This window comes from Drosophila suzukii, chromosome 2R (assembly GCF_043229965.1).
Source record: "Drosophila suzukii chromosome 2R, CBGP_Dsuzu_IsoJpt1.0, whole genome shotgun sequence".
Taxonomy (NCBI): domain Eukaryota; kingdom Metazoa; phylum Arthropoda; class Insecta; order Diptera; family Drosophilidae; genus Drosophila; species Drosophila suzukii.
The window spans coordinates 19,326,055-19,350,066 of record NC_092081.1 but is presented as its reverse complement, the minus strand read 5'-3'; the positions used below and the strand labels follow the sequence as shown (position 1 = coordinate 19,350,066).

At 39.1% G+C, this 24,012-nt stretch overlaps 3 protein-coding genes across 7 annotated transcripts in view; all 3 read left to right on the top strand.

The window, feature by feature from the left end:
- Positions 1-24,012, top strand: part of LOC108009713 (enolase-phosphatase E1) — a 38,756-nt gene that overhangs the window by 5,854 nt on the left and 8,890 nt on the right. For all 5 annotated transcript variants that reach the window (XM_017074274.4, XM_017074270.4, XM_017074271.4 and 2 more), the window contains exon 3: positions 20,934-21,172. In XM_017074274.4, coding sequence (XP_016929763.2) covers positions 20,934-21,172 — 239 coding nt within the window. The remainder of the gene's footprint in view (positions 1-20,933; positions 21,173-24,012) is intronic.
- rhi (rhino) lies at positions 252-5,726 on the top strand. Its single transcript, XM_065863739.2, has 3 exons — positions 252-1,486; positions 1,692-2,238; positions 5,484-5,726. Exons 1-2 carry the CDS (start codon positions 338-340, stop codon positions 2,220-2,222), a joined length of 1,680 nt encoding a protein of 559 aa, XP_065719811.2. The 5' UTR covers positions 252-337; the 3' UTR covers positions 2,223-2,238; positions 5,484-5,726.
- Positions 17,683-18,311, top strand: LOC108009714 (uncharacterized). Its single transcript, XM_017074275.4, has one exon. It carries the CDS (start codon positions 17,805-17,807, stop codon positions 18,309-18,311), a length of 507 nt encoding a protein of 168 aa, XP_016929764.2. The 5' UTR covers positions 17,683-17,804.

The following is a 24,012-nucleotide window of genomic DNA, read 5'->3' as shown; positions in this document are numbered from 1 at the left end:
GTTTTATTATAACCAGGGCTGCCAAACGCGTAGCTGCTGTAGTTGCCAAAAACAAACTTGATAAGTTTGTGGAAATTCCTTTATAAGTAAAATATTTTTTTATTTTTAAAAACAAATTAATTTAGGCTTTCATTAAAAAGAATTTGTATAAAAATGCAGCGATCAAAGAGAAAAGTATTAGGAAAAAATACCAAAAGCTTTGCCATCCCTAGCGCCATTCATAGCGAGTTGGCAGCACCAGCGAGGTTATTTTTCGCTCTTTTTTTCGGCGTCGGTCTCATTTGCCGAACGAAATTCGAACAGCTCCAACTCCAAACGTTGTCCCGACCCGAGCAAGATGTCTTTGAGCAAGATCTCTCGTGGAGTTCAACGAACCCGATCTAATCCTCACCAGGTCAACGACCCGACCCAAGAATTTGTTGTGGAGAAAATTGTCGGAAAGCGCTTCCACCATGGGCGTCCCCAGGTGCTGGTGAAATGGGTGGGTTTCCCGGACGAGGAAATCTCCTGGGAGCCGATGGAAAACGTCGGCAACGCCATGCGGCTCCTCTGCGACTTCGAGACGGAGCTCAACAGGCTGAAGGAGAACGCCATGGCGACACTGAAGAAGGACTTGCCGCCCAGTCCCAGCACCAGCGCTGTGTCTCTGGTTGACCAGAGTCCCAAGAAATCCTCAAAATCAAAGAAAAAATCGAAGGAAAAGCAGGAAAACACTTCATCCACAGTGAGTGCTGAAGAATCGAACAAGAAGCCCAAAGGAAAGGGGAAAGTTGGCCGCTCACCTGTCCCCAAACAAAATAATAAAAACTCAGCCAAAGCATTTAAGGAGCTAGCCAGCTCTAGCCGTTCTGGAAATGGTCACATGGAGACCTTTAACAAAAAACCTCTGGAAACACCATCGACTAAAAAGACGGCCAGTATTCCCGGCCACCATGGTCAATTCAGAGTTCTAAACTTGAGCGACTCCAGCGATGAGGAGACACTTGGGGCCACATCTCTGGATTTCCAACGGGCCTGCACACCCAAACAGAGCATCCCAATGTCACCTAAGCCCCTAGCTCTTTTTCTGGAGGATGCACCACAGATAGGCCCGTCTGTGTCGCAAAACAATGAAGCTGAGGAGGACTCCCAAGATGAAGATTCGGATAGCTCCTCGTCCAACTCATCATCGGCATCATCAGGCAGCTCGTCCTCGTCAGGATCCTCCAGATCCAGATCTAGATCCAGTAGCTCATCATCTACTTCGTCCGAAGAAACAAAACCAGTCCCTGAGACAGCTTCCCTGGACACTATAAAAGAAGCGGCTCGCAAGTGGGATGCCGAAAAGCGGGTGGCCAAACTCAACGATCTAATGCCGAAAAGCGTCAGCACTAATATTGGGACCAACAACCCAGCACAGCCAGAGACCAAAAAAACTCGCCGACAGAGTTCTGTACAGAGATTCCAGTCACCTATTAATGATTCCATTGATTCAGAGCCTCAGCACGTAAGAAATCTGAATTTGTATTCAGGAAATCAAACCAAAACTACTGGGAACAGCTAATAAGTTAATAAGCATTGTAAAAGCTTTAAGTTGTTGCCACTTATGAAATCACTTTAAGTTCTAAGTCACAGTTGTCCATTTAGCAATGGTTTGATCTCCTCGTGCAAGAAAATAAATCCTCTAAGATAAATCGGTTTTACCGGCACAGATACACGGCAATCTTAGCCAGCAGCAGAGCAACTGGAACTTCCCCAAGCCACTCAGCAAGCCGCCAGAAAAGAAAACAAAATCCAGCCAGTCATCGGTAAAGCGCAAAAGCCTTACAGTGGCAAACAAGGAGTTGGCCATGCTTCTCGCAGACCAACGGGAGCGGGCTCTATCTCAGCCACCCAAGGTGGACATAAAGGAAGAGCCGATGTCACCACCGGCGGAGCGGTACGAGGGCTTGGTACGAAACAATGCAAACACTACCCCGCGGCCTAGGCGCAGTCAGGTCCAGCTCGCAGGAAAGGGTCGGGGGTGGAGAATGCCAGAGCGCAAGACACCCTTTGGATTGAGCCGCGGCCTGGAGCTGGATAAGGTGCACAACAGTTTCCAGGTGCTCGGTTTTCTCTTTCTGTTTGTCACCTGGAAGGGCTGCAGCGTTATGGACGCAGTGCTAATGGAGGATCTTCGTAAAGCTTACCCGTTGAAAGTAATAGAATACTTCCAAAGCTTGGAGAGACGTGCCCATAAGTAAAGATGTCTAGTACCTGGTGAGTTGTGGCATCATTTGATGTTGGCCCTGTGCCCATAACCTTAAACGCAAGCTTCCGCTCCCGACCAGCTTCAGTTTCTTCTTCATAACTTTACAGTTCGACGCTCGCAATATTCGAGCCATGAGCCATGAAAACTTCGCGTTGCCTTCGGGTCAAGATAAATGCCATCGAAAAACAAAAACAGAAACGAAAACGAGGCATCATCCGGTCGGCGGCGGATCAACTTGTTCGATTCGTTTCCCTGTACATTGCACCTGTATCTGCATTTTCCTCTTCTCTTCTTGGTAAACCATTGATAAGTCCAATGCTAGCCATATGACAAATTGCATATCGTGGTTGCACTTAAAACATGATTCCTCGTAGATTTATGGCTGTAACCCCACAGATTTATGAGTAGTTCTTGGGCGAAAATGTAAGATGTCTTTATAGCAGAGGTTTATAGCGTTAAGAACAGTCTATTATTGGCACACGTGTATCCCGAACACACTTATTGCCTTCTTTTCTTTCCGCAATTGTAGATTTCTTGCTCGAGATCAGCTAGCGAAAATTATGAGGCTCCACACTCTGGGTTTTCGGTTTCCATTTGGCTTATCTGTCGCATCTGTTGACAGCTGCTGGCTGCTTCGCTTTGAACTCGGCGACTTGGCAACATGTTCGTATTCCTCTGGATAGAGCGGGCCAACTCCCTCGCAAAAGTTGTGGGCGTTTAAGAGGCTCCGCGGTTCATTGAACCCGAGCGAAGTCGGAGTCACACAATGAAGTCACCAACCCAAATTGTGATTCTGTACAGATGCAGTCTGTTGGCTTAATGGCGTATCTCATAGCTGTAACCTTCAATCAGACACAAGTACTTACTTGTACCATACTGTACGCAAGCCAAAGCAACTAAGGCGACACGCACACCTGGTGGGGCGGACACACCTTTGTGGGGCACACGCTAACGCCACCAACTGGACTCGCCAGCTAATGGACTAATGTGTCCATTTAGTGCTGTCTTGTGCAATTTCAATGTCATTTTTTAGCTGTTTAAGGCTTGCTGATTGCACTTATAAGCCATTTTCACTGGTGGATTTCATCGCAGATCATAGTTTAGTTCCATGGATTAATGGTTAGCTTCGCATGCATATAAAAATCTGGCTTTATAGCCGCTTAAATTAGTCGTTAGCTGTCTATAATTCTTTTTATTGTGGCTTTATTTACTTACAGCTAATTTACATTGTATACTTTAATTAATTTGAAAGGTTTATGGTTAAGGTCAAGTGAACAAGACATAAGCTTTAAAGGGTCGTAATTATTTAAATGAATATCGTTTTGATATAATTACTTTAATTCCCCGCTAACACTTGATTTGAAATCCGTTAGTTCTCTCGGTTTTAAAACCCGAATTTCCTATTTTAATTTATTCACATGATTAAATGTGTATCCACCGCCAAGGCGTGTTCGTATTCTGCTGTTTGCTCCAATGATCTATTATTATTTTCCATTATTGCTGTGCAATTTACTCATTTTTACCTTCCTGATTTCTGGGTTGCCTTCGACTTTGGCGTTCATTGATTTATGTGTGTTTGAATTAGCTGTCCATGGCATTTGCTATAATTTCTGTAGCTGGAACATGTTTTTCCACCCATTGTGGTCGTGCATACACATGTGAGGGATTTCGAGGAGTGGTTGATGCAAGTCAAAATGGGAAAAGGGAAATTCATGCCCATGCCCCACAAACATAAAAGACGTTAACAAAAATTTCCAATCATTAATTGGCCCACCAAAAATATTCAAATTGCCTATCAAATGTCATATCTTCGAAAGCCCATTTAATTTCCATCGCTTAGACAAGCGAATAAATTAACATTTCCGTATTATGAAATTTTTGATTGTAACCATACATACTAAACATATTTCTTTATCAGGCAAAATTTGCATTTAATTTCTGCCGCCACAACAACAATGCTGGCTTCATATGTGATAATTTTCTCGCTCGTTTGACCATTTTTGGCTTGAGATGTAATTACGCCCAAGGCAGCAACAAGTAACCAGTAACAACAGCAACAGGCAACCTCATTTATGACGCTTTGCATATGGCAAACAACAAATCAGAAAGAAACAAAATGTGTTTTCTATGTTGGTGGTAGTTGGATTGTTGTAATGCAATTTGTTTAACGCTTCGTTTATTACCAAAAACAGCAACGAACGCATTTCTTGGCTTGGTTGCCTGTGTGGATGTTGTTTTGTGGTTGTTGGTCGTTGGTTGACTGGGGCCAGCAGCAACATTTTGGGTCGCGTAGGTTGAGGGGCAACACTTTAATATGCAGTCATATGCAGAGGTCCCTCTTGTATTACCCCCATCTGACTATTTTCACTGCTGTGCATTTTCTCTGCAATTTTCCCGTGCTGCATCCCATGTCCAGGTGTGTTTGCCAGGCAGAGTGGGTGTGTTTTCACTATTTGGCTGGCTTATTTATGATTTTGTTTGACAGTTTAATATATCTGGTTGTTTGGGTTGGCACGAGTCACAATTTGCTGCCGCTCTTGTGTGCTTTGAGCCTCTGGGTTAGGGGTTATTGGAACAGCAATTATATGTAGTTAAGGTGGTCCATTGCGGCTGCATTTGTTACAGCAACAACAGCTGGCGGAGATGCGGTTAGATTGCCCAACGTTGGTTAGCCCGGTGTGGCGCTATATTGGATAAAAAAATGGGTTGGCTCCATTACAAGAGCTGATTGATTGTTGATGGATATGTATCATGTGGTTCAGATAGTCCATGGTGGAGTGATACAAAAGTTATTAGGTCTTATAAGTGACTGGCTTATGAATTAGGTAATTCTGTATATCCCATTTGATTTAAGAAACTAACAACTTATTTATATATAATGTAACTACATTAAAAAAGCTAGCAAACTCACCTAATTCCCTTTACCTACGACTTTATCTTAACGTTTAAACCAAATGACCTCTGAAAACTAGTTCAGTTTTTAACTTTTCTTTTCCCAAGTGCATCCCCGTCTTCCATGACCTTGCTTTGTTTCGTTCAAGCTTTTATCTCTTTCGCTTTTATGTTGACCACACCTCAAGAACCTGAAACAGCGGGTCTTCTCTTGATGTTAATTTCACGCCTGTTAAGATAATTAAATTTGCCTTTGTTTATCTTTTTATGACTGCTTTTATTTTCGTTTGTAGTGCAACATTCAAATTAGTTTATGTAGCAAAATGTATTTTTCATGTGGTTTTCTTTTGTTTCTTTTCAGGTATGTACAATTTTTTGACCAACGGTGGGATTTGTCATCGCAGCGCACCATCTCAACACCAAGTTCAAGGTCATCTCATTAATCCAACGGATCTATAATATACTCTTTCCATTTTTTTGAACTTTTTGATTTAATGTTTTATGTTTTCTGTACATGTAGAAACATGTACTTATCAATGGTTTCAATGTTAAACGTAATCGGATACGCAAACTTAATGTCTAATAAACCATGTTTTTTACTTGACATCTGATACTTTGTGATGTCTTTGCCTGCGATAAAGGAATTTAAACCCGAAGGTCGAACCACTTTTTGTCCACGAACCACTTAACTAAATTCATATTATAGGCAATATCTTGTTCTAACCACACCAAAGTGAACTTCCATTGAATTGGTTGAAGCACTTGGCTTAAATGTCATTGGGTGGTGAGCCAAAATCGAACTTTAGCCAACCGGCTGAAGTTGTTGACATTTTTGCTTGACTTTTTGAGTTATTTCCAGCATCGCCCCACAAACCTCTGCAATTATCCGGCATTGGTATTTCTTTTGTTGCTCTTTCGGGGTGTGTTCTGGGCGAAGGAGAGACTCGACTCCATTGATAAAAATGAGCTTTATATGTTAATTTGGCAAGCTCCACTGCATTCTTCGTATTGAGGTGGAATGTTGTGCATTGTGGATGGAAAGTGGGCGCTCTTACGGTGGGTGGAACTGTGGGTATTGCACAGTTTTGACTCACTTTATGGCCAAGATTTTCAATGGTATATGGTGTGGCTAAAAATAAGCTTGTATATATTTTTAGTTCCTATATGTATACCCTAAGTTTCCTCATCTTTTTTTACACCTCATAAGCTTGTTTTGATCGCTCGTATGCTCTTTCTCTTCGTAGGTCTTGTAACACTGCACAATTTCGCATTAATCACCGACTTCCAGAGCTTCGGCTTTGTTGAGTTTCGTTTTCCTATGGGCTAGCTACACCCACGATTTCCGCACTTGTACAAAAATGCGTCTATACCCTTTTTATTCGTGTTGCTTTGCACAAGGCACACAAAGCCAAGTGTTTGAGCCATGAGTCAGAGTCATAGTCACAGTTGAAGCCAAAACTAAGGCAAGACTTCAAGCCCCTGTCGATATGGCACGCCCCATCGAAGTGCATTGAACGCATTTAGTTATCGCTGCCTCCTCGCTTCGCACTCGATTTTCCATGCACATTTTCGCTTTTCTTTTTAATTGGGATTTCTGGCTCTCTGGCTTTTCCTCGACTCGACTCTGTTTTACCTGCCTTTGCATTCGCTTCGTTTCGTTTCACTTTCGCATCACTAACTTGTTGCAACTGTGCCAGTCGAGTTTGTTAGGTTGTTTTTTAGTTTTATGGCTTCCAAGTCCGTCTGGTCAAGTCGGTTTAGGTGGTCACTTTGGTGCCGGAGGAGGAGCAGTTAAAGAAAAGGCACTCGAGCAGAACTACCAGCAAAATTTGACAATTTGGCAGCCGGTTGCTGAAATTTATGATTTTAATTTCGTTTTTGTTTTTGGCAAATGGAAAGCGTTGACACTAAACGGAAGTGTTTGCCAAAGGGGCGAAAGTTGGGCTGCAATATTGAGTGATTAATAAAAAAAAGCTTAAAATATGTTATGCAACCACAAAGGGGACCGAATAAGGCGATCAATTACCCAGCCAGCTGGCATTTCTATACCCAACTCGGGTTTCCCACCGCTGCACCTAACATATCACTCAATTAACCCAGTCTAATAACCAATCAAATGCCACTCTGACCCCGCATAATAGACCAGTGATTCATGCCGCCCAGTGACCCAAAAGTTGACGCCGACACCCGCGTACAAGATATACAAACGCAGATACCGCACAGCCATGGCCACTTGAATGGGACAACCCGCTGGGCTGCTGGTTTCACTGACGTTTATATGTGGCATATGTTTGGCTAATGGTTTCTGGCCCAGTGACACAACAAGCGGCAATATTTTGAGTCAAATAACAGACCAGGTGTGTGCCGTGTTGTGTCCATTCTGAACTGAACTTTGTGCCCTGCCCAGAAAATTCAGAAAACCAAAACAAAAAAAAAAGTGAAGCCAATGGAGTGTGGCTAAATGGGCCTAAATCCTTGACCCATTTGCTCGTTCTCTTAGCCGTCTGGCATTTCCGTTTTGTGTTGCAAAGTGCAAAATTAAACTCCGCTCGCAGTTCGGTTCAATTTGCAGTCATTAAACTCGGCCATATTATATATACCCCAAATGGCAAGAGAAAGAGAAATAATATTTGGTAGGCGATTTTTGCGGTTGGCCATTACGTTGCTGGCGATTTTTGTCATTTTTCTGCTGCTAAATGAGCATTCGAAGGGGGTTAAGCTGCCCATTAACCCATTTTGGTTAGGGAAATATTTGTTGAAGGCCGGATATGCCACAGATTATAAATGATTAACTTTTGCTTACCTATAAGTTATTAATTATATAGGCGATTTTGTTGCTTTTATAAAGGCAGTTTTAAATATTAAGCATTATTAGAGCCTTAATATGGATTCCCAATTTAAAAATACAATATAAACTATGCCCGCTTGGGCATTTAAGTTTATGTGCCATTCACGGATGTTCCGCAAGGAAAACAAGTTTGTGTCTTAAGTCATTCGTTTCCTTTGTGGCCTTTTGTAACTGGAAATTATGGCCCAGCTACTGCGGCTGCAACAAAAACAACAACTGCAAAGTAGGGGAACCTGTAATAAAAATATGCAGTTATCCTTGGGATTACGGTTCATCAGGCAGCCCTATAAATATATATCTTTCTTCAGGGAACGAAGAGGAGTCTCTCTTTTGCCCGCGACTTCAGCTGAATGCTCGGTGGCAGCGGCCTTTGAGACAGGAAATGATGCCCAAAAGCAGAAACAACATCAAAAGCTGGCAATTTGGCTGCAACAACAAACAAACCGAACACTGGTAAAAAATATTTTTAGGAATTTTAGGATTCAAATCTTTTAGTTCCGTCCTTCCTCTCACTAAACAAATATGTATTTCAAACAGAAATATTAACAAAATATATAATTTGCTTAAAATATTATTAAGTAGAAATTATTTTAAAAATAAAAAACTATTTTATTTTTTTAACGATTAAGAGAACTAAAATTTTTTTTAGTTTTTTCCTATCCTAATATCCTTTAATATCCTTACCAATCTTACAAGCTTTATTTTACAATAGTTCTTTCCATTCTCTGATTTAAGTAAGTTCTCTACCTTATATCCTTGGTTTTTAAGCAAAATTTGGAGATCCAATTGATAGTATTTTTTCCAGTGTAGATGCAATATCAGAAGAAGCGGTCTCTTAACGAGCGACATGCATAAAATATGCCCTTTGTGCCGCAGACATTGCTGATCGCCTGATTGCAGACCGTTCGCGGACTCTGCGTTTTTAATAAAAATGTCAAACGATGAGTGGCGGAAAAAGGCAGCGGGTAACAATGAATTGGCAATTTGCAGAGCTGCTCCTTCGCTAAGTAATCCCCACATTAAGGCATCAGTTATTGGGCAGTATTTGGGATTCGGATTCGGATTCAGATTCGCAGGCGGATTTCTGCGCGTTGGCGTCACCAGACTCTTGAAAAGCCATTCAACTCTTGATAACTCTTGATTGACACGGCTGCTGGCCACCTGATGGGACCCATCTCAAGTGATATTTGCTTTAATAACACTCGAGGAACTGCAGGGCTTTTTGGTTCATTGAACTGCCCCATTCGATGGAAGCCAATATTCTTAGCCACTTGTATGGGTATGTTTGTAGCTCCCAGCACTTGGGCACCCACTGAGCTTTTGAGGGTGTACAATATTTATATATGGCTTCTATGATACCTGGACACGCCTAATTTGAAGTACCACCCGGGACCAAATGAAGCCTATAGTTCCTCAAATAAAAGTAGGGGAAAAAAAAAGAATATGCAAATGCGGAGGCAGAACAAAAGCAAAGCGAAGCTCGGGAGAAGAAACCTTGTTGTTCACACAATAAATCACGACAACCAGAACAGCCATAGCTTTAACTCTCTGGCCATATACCCTTTGTAATTACAACAACAATAGACAGCTGGCCGACAAAACTAAGCCAAGATTGTTGACCATTTTGTCGTTGAAGCGTGCGGCAAAATGTTGTGTTTTTTTCATGTCTGGCTTTTGTTTGGCCATTCTTCTATATTCGCCAAAAGCGAAAAAGTCAAAAAACAAACAGGCAAAATTATGCGGAAAATTACAATGCATAGAAATTTGTGCCGTTTGAGAGACAGATCTAATCGTGAATTATGTATTTCTGGGTGTAGGCTAAGGTTACATAATCACTTTGATATTGTGTGCCTTAGAGAGAGTTTATGGATGGCATTCGTTATGTCAGAGCAGGGAGATTACCTCAAATTGATTTGGTATTGACATTAAGTAAAGTGTTATAAAGACTATTTAATATAATTTTAGTTGGGGTTCTAGAATCTACTGTCCGAATTTTTGTAATATATTTATGACACTTGCTCAACTAACTAAAGAGCTATAGCTCTTCAGATTTATTTAACAAGTCATGGAAACCCAAAGAAAAAGGGGTCTTCAGGTTAACAACATTTTTATGGTAATAATACCAAGAATTTTATAAATAAGTTCAGTCACTTAGTCAAAATGCAAGTGTCATATAGCCATAACTACCTACACTCTATGCCCCGTTTTTCTGCTCTATTTTATCACGCCCCGGAAAAAGTTGAATTAAAATGCAACCAATCCCTTTTACCACAACTGAATTCTATCTGCCACTTGCATTTTAATGGCCACAACTCACTCAGTGTTTCGATTGCGGGACATTGCGCCACTTGGCAGTACCGTAAACCCAGACTCAACCTCAGATGGAGCAGAAACAGACTTCGAGATTCAGATAGGGAGCGAGGAAAAACAGTTCTATTACTTAATATGCAACACTAATGCGAACAATGGCAGCACGACATCGTGGCAAAGGAAAAACCAAAGCCCCAAAACCAGAAACCCACAAAAACCGAAGGCCCAGACACACGATCCTCCGGTTACTATGGTTCGGTCTCTCCGTCTCCAGACATTCAATCAACACCACAGCGTCTTGGAGACCTTAAGGAAAAAATCCGAAAAAATATAAACACAGAAAAACAACCAACTTAGAAAGGCAGCCCGCTGATCTGTATAAAAAAAAAATGAGGAAAAATGTAAGAGGTGGAGAAGGCGAACCAAGGCGGTCAACAGTTTTTCACACCTAACTTTTTTGGTTCAACTACGTATGTTCATATGTACGTGCTATAGTTTTCAAAGCTCCATTGATATAGAACCACTTACAGTCACTGTTCTTTTTTTGGAGATTTAGCTACGTGCCGAGGGTTCGGTATTTCTGGGATCTGTTCTCCGCCTCGAGTGGTTTGTTTTTTGTTTGGAATCTACGGGAGATTGGAGATCGAGATTGAGCGACTGACAATGGCAAGGAATTTGGCTTCGTTGCCGGAATGATAATTCGAGTGCCTTAATTTGCTCGCCGTTCTGGAAGTGGAGCAGTCTTAAAGCTAATGCCGCAGATTTGTAGTCGAGTCGGTCCAGTCTTTGTAGAATTCCTCAAACACAAAAGGAGATACAAGAAAGATTAAAGACTTCTGAAATGTGGTTGTTAAAGGAGTGATTTGTGGCTAGAAGATATACAAACATAACATTTTTGGGACATGTTTTATGTTTCCTGAGATGATGCTGGCTAAAGCTCAGGGAAAACGGCTTTCAAAAGAAAAAGAATTGGTATAATAAAAGTGAAAAGATTTGCTTACCTTCATTTTTTAAATAATCATCGCAATTTATCGGATTTATTCTATTCTATTTATGTTTATGTTTCTTTAAAATAAGAGGTTACAGATTAAATGTCCAGGAAAAACAGGAAGAATTGTTGTACGATCGACATAAAGTTGAAAGTAGTAAGATTGTTGATTATTATCAACTAGAATTTCTAATTATTTTTTTCTTTTTCATAATCTGCTTGGTTGTTTTTTCTTAGCCTATCAGTTTCATCAGACTTAGGTTACAGTTCTAGTTTCTATTCGCTTTTCTGTTTGATTTGTTCGCTTATTAAATGAGATTTATGGCCAAGACACCCAGCCAAGTCAAGTCAACTTGGCCCAAGCCAAGCCCAGTTGAAAATACAAAAAAAAACCCAGCCAAGCCGAGGAAGTCGGACCACTTTGGCACCCAGCACAATCTGTTTTTTCTCGATTCCAGTGCGGGTATTTGCAATCGCAAAACAGAAAAAACTCGTTTGCATTTGCGCTCGTAATTTAGTTTTAATATTTGCAATATAATTTTTGTTGCTGTTGTGGCGGCTATCTGGTGCTTTTATTAGAGCACGCTTTGCAAATTACATAAAGTCTGAAAGAGAGGTAGAAAAATAAATGTTAACTACAGAAACAACATGGAAAAAAATGAACGTAAACAAAGTGCAGTCGCACCTCGAAAAACACAAAAATAAAAGTGAGAAAAAAAAACCTGGCACGAGCAAAGCTGACGAAGCCAAAAAATTCAGTGGGAAAACAGAGGAGCACAGATGAAAAGTCAACATTCGAGTGTGAAGCACAAATCAAACATCAAATAATTGATAGAATATCGATGAGGGTCCAAAGACAGCCAGTCAAATGCAAAACAGCCGCGGCCTTTCACCCAGAAATTTGGACTCTACACTCCAACTTTGAACCCAGCACGAGCCCCTCCAGAAAAAATAAGGAAAAAACTCAAACCCAAACCCAAATCCAAACCAAAAACAGAAAACAAACCAAAGGAAGGGCCCAACTCTGGATGGAAGCTGGATTTGAAGTCTTTGCCTTTGGCCAAGTCGTGTTTTTGTGAGTGGGCCTAAACCCAAGGGGGGGTTAAAAGGGTGAAGGGGTGGAAGCCACCCGCACTAGCTTTTGGCCAGGCTTAGAGCTGGAATTGAACCAGTTTTCTGTTTTGGCCAGCCACTTTGCCAATTCGGGAGTGGTATGGCATGGTATGGCCAACACGAAAACCGGCTAAAGAATTTTCCAGCTAAGAAGTTTTTCATGTTCGTTTGCCATTTTCATTGGGCCACGAACTCAACCATTTATTTCCATTGTCCTTTTATGCGAAAATCATGGGCCCCAAGTTAGCTTTGCCTGGATAAAAAATGGATTTATGGAGGTACTATGTTAAAACATTTGCTTGTGGCGTTAAATTTAATTTGTTTGCTTAGCATTGCAAATATTTAAAAAGCTTTGAGGTCTGTAAAATGGATGATATGATTGTGAAATCCCTAAAAAGATTTTTTTTTTTATTGGTAAAACACTTTCCGTGTTTTTGTATTTAAATCAAATAGTTAATACAAAATTTAGTTGTTCTATTTATTTATTTTAATTTTGTGGAAGATTAAACATTTTCACTTTCCCGAAAAAATTTAACTTAAAGCTTTCCTCAAATCAAAAGTTGTTTTGTTTTTAATTTTCCATTTTCAAATTCAATAATTTTCTATTAATCAATTTAAATTAAATAATCTAAAGTATTTTCACTTTCCCGAAAAAAAATTCACTCAACGCTTTCCTCAAATCAAAACTTGTTTTATTTAATTTTCCCATTTCCAAATTCAATAATTTTCTTTTAAATCAATTTATTAAAAACACGACCTACCCTTTAGGCTTGGACAAAGGAAAAGATGTAAATTGACGATGATTATTTAATTTGAGAAACCATGAGCTCAAAATCAAGCGGAGCCAATGAAAAATTGACTCCGATCGATGGGCGATGGAAATTTCACTTTCGTTTTGGGGTCCGGCCTTTCGTTCATTCATTTCACCGCCCAAAAAACAAAAAAAAAAAAAACTGACCTCAGCGAGCATTACGTAAAGGTTTATTTTGTTTTTATTTTTGGTCAGCCACGCCCAGTAGTTGCTGCTGTGTTTTTGTTTTTTCCTCTGGCGGCGCATCGAAGGTTTTAGACTAAATGGTTTACAAATTTATGCGGTTTCCACCGAAAAATGCTTTCAATTTTGGGTATTTTTTGATGACGAGCGGTTCCCAGGTGGGGAAGGGGTGGGAAAGCGACACCGACTCTTAATTTATATAATACGAATATCATCTAAGCACCTGCTAGCATTTTAAGCAGCTCTCAAGAGTCTGCGTTATAGTTACCCAGTTTTTTGTGCCATAGTTTTGCATTCACCAGAAAAGCCAACCTGTTCGCCCATTGACCAAAATTTGCGTATAATTGCTCTACAAGTTGCACTGTTTATGCAAATAGCCAGCTTGTTGACTGAAGAAAAAAAAAAGTAATAGGGAAAAATAAAAGCAAACTGTGAAATGTACATACTTCAAACCAGTTTAAATGGTCCGTTCGCTGGTTTTCTGGTTTTCATAATTGATTTATTGTATGTTTTGGTAGAGAGCCCCATTTCCGACTCCACATAAACAATATCCGCCTGCTGTTGGCCAACGAAAAGCGAAAATTCCAATCAATCATTTATGCAAACAACCCCCAGCCAAGGACATTGCCATTAGAATGCGACTGTCCCTCGACTTGGAGTAGAATTGAAATGAAACTTGGCCAACACCCGCACAAAGAACCGATCGAGCCACATTCTAATTCCCGGCCAGAACCTGTTTATGGCCCGGCAATTATTTCTGCCTTAATTGTATGTAATTGCCTTTACTTCGGCGGGGGTGTGGAATGGGTGGTTCTATCGCTGCCCGCTGGCCAATTATAAAACCGACACTTGATTCTAGCTTCGAGGGTGTGGAGCTGTCTTTGGTTTTCTTTCCCGACAGAGCCACATTCCCCAGTGACAAGTCTTGGACTCACTTCCTCCACTCCCGGTTGCATTAGAAGGTGTTTAATTAGAGGGTTCTGTCATGTTAGTCGCCATGATTAACGATTGCTATCCGCTTTTGCGATGTGGAAATGGGGAATGTTCTTGTAACTCTTTTGATTTTCTGTATAAATTAGCGGAAGGAAAACATTTATGAATATTTTACTGCATTGTTTCTTGTAAACCATACTTTTCTTAAGAAGTAAAGATCTTCTTCTGATTATTTTATTAAACCATGGATCGCTCTATCAAGAGAAAAGTCTTTTTCCAACGATCCAGTAGATCATTCTTATATATAAATTTGGTCTTCTTAAATAAATGGTTTTTATAATAATAAAAATGTTGCTATTGTCATTTTCATACAGGAAAAGGTGCATAGTTTAACCAATAAATAAAGTAAAATAGATATAACAAGATCATGTTCAAAATGTTTTATTTCATATACGAAACTCTCAAAATAAAGCTTTTAAAGTTATAAGTTTGTTGATTAGAGCACACTTAAAATCCATACAAAACCATTGGTTATTCAAGCCAATAACTAAGCAACTTCCATATTTATCTCTCGAATGTCTCTTGTTTTTTTAATCAAAATAGATCACTTCAACTCCTTCGTGAATTGTTAACAATTTTTATTTACTCACTCTGCATTGTTTGTTAGCCACTTATCGAAGCACAAACATCGCGGGCTACCTCAACAAATATTTTCCTATTTTTTCCACCAATGAGTAGATGTGAAATTTGTTTATTTGCTGACAAACTGTTTGAGGTTTTTGCATTCTGCCATTTGCTACTTGCTGGCTGCTGTTGCTTGCCACACACATTTGGCCAGCCCAGTGGGTGCTGGTTGGTGGTGCCCCCCGCCCAGAGCTCCGGTGCTCCAATCTCGAATGTTTGGCCAACAATAAAAGCCAGCCAGCTGGAGAGCTGTTTGGCCAGTGGAGTCGCCTTGCAACAGTTTTCTTTGTTTTGGTTGAGGTTTTTGCAGTTGCGCTGCTCACTGTATTCACTGTATTCACTGCTCGCATTCGGTTTACTTTGTGTAACAAGTTTGCATATGTAATTAACCGACTGCCGGTGGAGTATTAGTAAATATAATTAAAAACATTAATCGGAATGTGCACGATGTGTTGGGCAAACGCCTAAAATGATGCAATCCTTAGATGGTGAAGCAACACCTATGCCAAATTCTATGATCTAAGGAAAGTAAACAAAAGACTGAGGCGACAAACTTGCATGTATACAAAAGACTTAGGCAACAAACTTGTTGATCTTGCGTGGGTGAAGCTGCAGAAAAAGTTAACCCATTAGTGCTAATAATCTCTCGGCTGACTCACTTTCATCTCGAAATCTTGACCTTGGGCCTTCGGACATTATTTTCTAATTAGCGAATCGCCGCCGAAAGAACACTGTCCACTTCTTGAAATACTTCTCAGGTTTATTTGTCTTTGATATTATCGCCAGACGTTGTCGGAAGCTTATTGTTCTCGTTTCTGGTCTCCATTTTCAATTTTGTTGGTTTTTTTTTATGATTATATTTTTGTTATCTTTCGTATTTATGTTCTGATCAGTTCTGCGGAGTCCATTAAAAGTGAGTAAATTAAATGAAATTTTGTCAAACCAAAAGAGGTAATCATATGGGGTTTACTGAACTGGGCGCGGATATACGATATGATGTCAGAGATCTAGGAAATGAGTTATGCCTGGCCGAGCAACTAAGTATTTATGGAGTCACCTAGGCCTGGGGTAAATATAGTTTTAACTATCTGGCAAATGGATGTGGGAGTGTCTTATTTTGTGTATTTGATTACCTCTAATGAGAGGCATAATAAAAATGTGGGATTACATTGAGTCATTTTGGTAGAATACATTCCTTAATAGGGTATGTCTAGAATAATATTCCTCTCTTTGTTCAGCACTTACTGAAAACTATATTTTAGCCTCTGGAACTTTCAAAATCTTCGAGCTTCATTCAAAAACATCAGTTAACCAAGACGACCTTCAATAAATACAAAAACGAAGAAGCGGCTTTTGAACAATAAAAACAACAATAGCGAGTGCATCGCAGAGAGCGGACAGCCAAGAAACTTGATTAAAGTTAAGAAAAACGTAAAGTTCAACGTGTTTCTGCTGTCATTTGTTGCTGTTTCTTGTTTGCTTCGCTTTTGTTGCACTTCTGGTGAAGTATTTGCGCCATGGCTTGACATTTCGCACAAAACAAAAAACAGGGCGAGCAAAAAACCAAAAAAAAAAATAAAAACAGAAAAAATACAAATGAAGAAGAGGCTGCAAGATTTCATGCTTTTATTTTCGCAATTTGTTGCACCAGCCCAGCCCAGTGCGATATAATGAATCTGAAAATGCCCGGGCTATTGTCACTCGCGTAATTAGCCGGCTGCTCTCAAGCCCCCAATAGCCAGCTCTATCTATATAGCCGGTCGACTACACAGATCGGGGGGACCAGCAGCTATAATGCCGTGCAAATTCCAAATTCTTTGCTGCAAAACTGTAAATGTCAAGCTGAGGGGTATGCCAATATGCCACAGTGGTCGTGGGTTTGCTTACATTTTTTAATTAAAGTCTAAACCAAAACATGTGGAGTAGATAAAATTAATCATTAGGAAAATCCTACATGTAAAGTAAACTGATAGAAAATTTCATTGGGGATTTACTCGTCTTTTTAATTTATCGATTTCAGAGAATTCATTTACTTAAATTTTTAACATCTATTTTACTTTATTATGCAAATATAATGTTGATTCTGACACTTTTTTCTGTGCACCTACAAAAGTTCACAATTTAAAGAGGAAGGTATAAAAAATGGCAAGGAAAAAAATATAAAAAATTAAGTGTTATATTTATGAAGATAATGATTTACAGATACATTGCACATCAAACTAAAATACAAGTGGGCTGATTTAATATAAAAAACCATTATGTATGTATTAAAGATATAGTCACAGAAGTGTTTAGACGCTAATCACTTTATACTTTTACGACTTTATGCCTCAGGAAATCATAAATGTTAAAAAATAAAAATTTTAATAGTTATCTTAAGCAGAACACAAACATAAAGCACTGTGCCGGGGGAATAGCACTTGACGTGACCAGTCTGGGTACCAAATACCGATTACCGATCACCGATCGCCGGCTGAAAATGGTATTGCATTGAACCGCTTGGCCCACACAACGCCCCTCGATCGTTTGCGGCCCCATTGTTTCGATCATTTTCCACTCTTTTTTTATATTTTTTAGTTTCGCTTAGTTGCGCCAAATGCCAAATGCAGAAGACAGTTTGAGAGCCACCTTGTCGATGAGTTAGAACAGGGCGGCTAAGTTGAAACGGATTTGGAAGCCATTGTAGTAGCCGTAGCCTGTGCCCTAGCATTCAATGGGATTGTCACATCGAGAGACCCTTGAACAAAAGGCCAGTAGAAAGAAAAACGAATTCGAGTTATTGTGGCAAAATTTCCAGTAACTAAGTAGCAAAATGGACTTGGATGACAGCCTGACAAGCAGCCAAATTAGCAAGCTTGAAGATTCTCAGTCGGCAGCAGGGGCTAAAAGGAAAATATCACATAGTCCACCTGAATCTTTCCTCCGGGATTTTAAGAAGTGGAAAGGAGTGAGCTCTGTAGACCTGGAGACTGAGAAGAAACTTAAGAGGAAGGCCACCAAGGCGTGGCATCAACTGCCTCCGAAACTGAAAGTCAAGTACCTAATAAAAATAAGAGTTCAGACATCGCAGGAGCGGAAAATCAGGGATCTGAAACTGAAGAAACTTTCTAAAGAAAAACCACTGCAAAATGGGGTTATGCGCAGCAGCAAATTAAAGCTGAAGCGCAAAGTCATCCTGGTTGAACCCTCTTTGAAGATTATGCGTCCCAAGATGATAGCCCGAAGACCAACTCCGTTGCCAAGTCCTCGGAAAAGAAAGGAAAATCGTTCGAAGACTTTGCCAAAATATGTTCCCTATCGTCAAAAGTCTTCAAAGTAGTGATTTTCTGTCGGTAATAAAAATTTGGTAATAAAAAACCAATCTGATAAGACTTGAAAATATCTAAAATTGGGTATATCATATCTATAAAATGATTATTCGAATATACAGAAAGTAAAGTTAATGGATTACTAAATCAAATGGAAAATGTTTTAAAAAATGTTATGTATACTTTAAAAATCAGAAAAATATATTAATCTTAAGTGAAAAATTTAAAGATATATAAACAAATGGATTACATATTCGAAGTGATTTTCTCTGCTTCCCAAACTGAACAGTGATTTTCAGATTATCATAAATTCTGCTCACACATATTGAATCCTCAAACCACAATTACCATAAAGTCCAATTACGATCGATAGGCTTATTTATGCGACAAGAGCCCGAAGGTTGCCGACGTCTCGTAAAATTCTGTCCAGAAATAGGCAAATGTGTCACGACATGGAATCGGCGTATTTTTATTTATTTCGATGGTTTTTCAATTTTAGGTCAAGTGCAGACGGAATGCTAATGAGAGGTTTCCCCAAGAAAAGGTGTTCCTGCTAATAAAAATAAATAAAAACAAAGTGTATTCACCCACATGTGAACTGCAATGCCCACTTAGAAATGGAACTATAATGCAGTGTCAACGGCAATGGAGAATGAACGATTTAATCTACCTTCTGCGGATTAGAGCGAGCTACGCTTGAGATAGTAGCCACTCTTGCCCAAGCGCAGAAGGAAAAATGTTATATTAAGTATAAGGGAGGAGAGGTATACCTCGGTGGATTCGAACTCGAGACCCAAAATTCTACCAAGAACTAAGAACTTAGACCGCAGCGCCATCAACCTCTCTCAATTTGTATGGTCTAAATTTAAACCCTACCCCCACGACAAGCAGTGGTCAAGCAGAATAGCAAGCAGTGCAGTTAGAAGTAAAATGGAAGTAAAATTAATGTAGAGAACGTACAAAAGAACGTTCTTTTCTTTATTTTTTTAAGCTCCTCTTCCGCGCAAAAAAAACATACCTATATATATATTTTGTTAGATATCATATCATATTAATTTATTAAAATATAAAAGCCAACAATGTTAGATCGACCTTATAGCAATCAAATTTTGACAACCTGCAGATTTACCCAGGTAAAAACAACGAAAGTGGGCGTGTTTAAAACAACCTTAAATAAACACTCAATTGGCTGCTGCAACTGCCTTGGCATACAAATTTTCGGGTATATTTCTTCTGACAGATCTCTGGGCCATTAATCAAATGCAAACCCTAAACTAATCTCCAGTCAGTCATTTCGACAACCCAAAAACTGGCAAATGTGCGAGACATGCGACGCCTCGTCGCGTTCTTAGATGCGATAATAAACGGCAATTACTTGCAGTTAAAAGCGTTTCAGGTAAAAAAAAACAAGGTGTGAAGCCCAAGAGTGCCAGATAAATACATATAAATTCGACTTGAATCAATGTAGGCGTAGTCCCCACTCCAAAGTCCCCACCTAGGGGGCTCTTGCATAAATTCGTCTGATAAAATTTTCAATGAATCGCTGCTGCAATTTCGTTTGAAATACTGCGGCCATATGATATTTCAATTTTCAATTAGCGACTCGAAAATCTGTCGACACACGAGGAAAAAAATGAAGTTTGCGTGGTTCAACTGCATTTTCTTGTTTGCTATTTTTTTTTAAGGCAAGACATTGTGGGTCAAAGAGTCAGGATTGTGACGCATGCAACATTATCTCAGAGTTGGGTGACTACTTTACCCCGTCTATAACCCATTTTATCTTCTCGATTCCACACGAAATATTTCGCCAATATCGCCAATTATGTTAATATCCGCTTGCAGTCTTTGCTACACTTTCGTTTTCCAATTATTTATTAACTCAACTAAAAAGCAGAATTGTGCAAAAATAAGCCGCCAAAGATGCGGCAAAGTAAACATGAAAAATGGGACAAACAAGTCTTAAAATTTAACAATTTAATTGGGTGTTATTAGCTTAACTACTTAAAAATCTCTAAAATATAATAAGCTATTATTATGGGATATTTATGGGGAAATCGATGTAACACAGTTTAAGGTTCACTCTTCGATTTTGGGACTTTTGTTTAGTAAAAATCAACATTGAAAAAATCCCCACCTTCGAGTAATTACCTGAGGGAATTTTCAACCAATCAGTCCATTCATTTACTTCATTCACATTCACTTTGGCTTGACAAAAAAACAAAATATTTCATTTTGCCAGGCACAGTGGGCATTATGTTACAGTTTCTGGTCAAAAATTTATTTTTTTATGTTATAAAAATATTAACATACTTTTATTTATCTATTTTTTACTTTGATTTATAGTTTTTTAAGTTAAAAATACTATTTTCCTTAAAGAAAAATGTTATTTTTGCCCCACTGTACATGCTGTGACAAATATGTGACCAAAAAAAATAAAATAATTTATTATGTGCCAGCCTGCGGGCATTATTTATTTATTTATTACATTTTTAGCGCAATTAAGAGCAATGATTTTTAGGTTTTTGGGGGCAGTGCGATTCATGGCTAAACGACGCCAGAGGCGCTGAAATGAACAAATTAATTGATTGTTGACACATTTACGCTCTATTGACTAATAACTCTGCGACCTTCAGATACTTCCAGCTACTATTTTCCATCGCAAAATCGATTTGTGCCATCGGCTGGAACCTTTCCGCGCCAGCAGCCGCAATCTTTGAGTGGATTCCGGGCCAGTTCCGGCGGATTTTCCCCATCGCCGGGCTCCTACCAGGAACAGCTCCTGTTCATAGCCAACGAAAATGCCAAGCAATCCCCTCCAGCGGCCACCTCGCCATTCGGAACTCAATTTGGAGGCGGTAGTTCCCAGTTTGCGGTAAGTTTTTCGCTTGCACCAAATTCAAATTCAATTATTTCCCCACAACATTTCCTTGTTCGGCGAAGGGGGCGTTCAAGCAGCTCCGCTCTAGGCAATTAAGTGGGTTTTTTTGGGGGGTTTTCTCTTGGATTTTTTTGTGGGCTCTAGGCACGCCAGTCAATCAACGCCAAAAATGAAATCAAATCGAATGCAAAATGCAAAAGGATTTCCACATGCCACATATGAAATTTGATTTAGTTGGCTGACCAAAATTGCAGGCCGGAATTTAAATTGCAGTTTGGCGGTTGGGATGGTGGCGTGACACGAAAGAGCTTTATTGGGATATAAAATTCAATGTCTAGCGATCGTTTTGGATCAAAGAGTTTCAATGCATTTCTATTTAGAGAGTGTTTAAAAATGTTAATAATAAAAACTTGTGTTAAACGAGGAACGAATAGTTGTACCTTCAAAAATCATATATTTATAAAAATTCATCATCTTTTACTTAATAGTCAGAATCGATATGCTACTTTCTGATCGAATAACAAAAGTCTAAAATAGGTTAAGAACATTTCCTTACATGAATTCTTTAAAAAAAATGAGAACGCGAATTCTTCAGAGCAACCATGGTAAATTTGTTAGTCCTAACCATGCCAAAAATCTTTAACACAATGAAATATCCATTCTTCTGAGCAAAGAAGAATTATTAATATTTAATGTTGGTATACAGTTTCTAAAAGTATCATACTAATCTAAATATTCAATGCATCAGGGATCTTCAAAGGTCAGCCTTTCTCTTTTATCGCTCACCTAACATAATTCTCCACATGTTTTTAATGTTTAACTTATTTCTACGGCACGCGACTGTCAAAAACTGTTAGTTGCCTTTAAAAAATATCCGTAGGTGGCACGCTAGCACGTCAAAAACAAATAAATCCCCAACACAAAAACTACAATCGAATTATAGATATAAAATTTATGCGTGAACGAAATGGCGGGAACTGCAGGCTGGCCATTTGGATTCGGATGGCTGTATATAGTATACTTTCACTTGACCAAAGGCAAACAAAGCGAATCGGCTTCTGCATATCAACGAATATATGCGTGAGCAATTGTCGGGTATTCAAAGCCACGCAAAGAGGTTGTTTTCTTAATTGAAAAAAGTGTAAATTCATATTGTTTATGGCCAGTCAGCTTGCAACTTGCATCTCGCAGCTTTTGGCCCTAATTGAAATAACATTGGTGGACCCAAAGGGAAGGAGGTGGTGCCTCCCAGCAGGGGTCTTCGCTGGGGATTGCTGCACCATCAATCCCGAACTGCACAATTCACAATCTGGAGCCACGCCACTCGTATTGTGCTGCTGATTTGGTTACACACTGGGAGAGGGTACTATCGAAAAGTTGTGAAATTTAAATGGAAAGTGGAAAAGTATTGTGGGAACCAATAGGAACCATTATGAAAAATGTTAGTTTAGATTTGGTTAAACGACACTTGCTTAAATTTCAACTAAAAGATTGAAAAAGGGATCTTCAGATCATGTTTATATGTATGAATTTGTATATTGAATCAAATGAATGTTTTTATGAGTCGAAAAGTTGTGAAATTGAAATGGAAAGTGGAAAAGTATTAGGGGAACCAATAGGAATCACTATGATAAATATTACTTTAAATTTGGTTAAACGACACTTGCTTAAATTTCAATTAAAATATCGAAAAGGGGATCTTCAAATCAGGATTTTAGGTATGCATTTTAATATTGAATCAAATTAATGTTTTTATGAATCCATTTAGTTATAATTAAAGCAATTGTCATAAGGCCATTAGAAAATGATGATTAAAGTTACAAGCCCATAATAATACAAGTTTTTAAAGGGGGAATATGAATACCCATCAAAATGAATAGATTACATTTCCAAGCCATTACAAGAAACTCTTTATAGTAAAGACAACATCATCGATTTTCTAGGGTATTCCAAACTTCGTTTTCCGAACACATATTAATCTCCCACCTTACCTAATGGAACTGACTTGTTTATGAGCCAACGAAAAACTCAATTAACCTGGCTCATGACCAGATAAGGTAGCTCCCAAGAATCCATGGTACATACGTATCTCCGAATGATGAATGAAGACAGTTTCAGACGGATAAAGAAGCTTAGCTACTGAACAGATCCTTTCAGCGACTCCCTCCCTTTTCAGCCCATCAACTTATCATAAAACATAATGGAAAATTGTGATTTGTTTGAATGACGGCTGATTGGCCAAGTCGAGTGTGTGTAGTGTGTTGGTCTAAGGGGAAAGTGCGTCGTAATGTCTGAAATGAGTGGCGGTGCAATAACCCCCTTCCTCAGCTCGACGGCTTTCCACAGACGTGAGCGAAGCTTTCATAGTTTCATTATGCTATATGCCATATTGACAAATGTCTTAGAAACGTTTGTTTTTAATTTCCCCACCGACTGGCGATCGCTTTCTTCACCGCCACTCCACCACCAACCAACTAACACACAAAACTCCGACCAACTGTTGACAATGGAGCAGTGAAATTTCTATAGGAGAGCACATAAACCCACGCTAAACTGAAAGAAAATATGTAATTATTTCTGCACTAAGAAATACTTAAAAATATATACTGTGGAGAGTTTTTGGATGATATCTTGAAATAAGAGAATTATTCCATTGATACAACAAATAAAATTGATTCAAATCAGTTCTAAACAAAAACCTTTACTAAAGTTTAATAATAGGGAAAAATGTGGTCTCTATAGTTTTAAAAGTTCAGTTTATTAGGGGTTTGCTTTGACTCTTCAAATTATAAAACCAATTTTAATTATATTTATTATGATTTTTGATAAAGAAG

Bases quoted from the DNA above. Each gene is read 5' to 3' on its own strand.
- rhi (XM_065863739.2), top strand. From the start codon at position 338: ATGTCTTTGAGCAAGATCTCTCGTGGAGTTCAACGAACCCGATCTAAT. The intron at 1,487-1,691 runs GTAAGAAATCTG...TTACCGGCACAG, and splicing joins TTGATTCAGAGCCTCAGCAC to ATACACGGCAATCTTAGCCA.
- LOC108009714 (XM_017074275.4), top strand. From the start codon at position 17,805: ATGGACTTGGATGACAGCCTGACAAGCAGCCAAATTAGCAAGCTTGAA.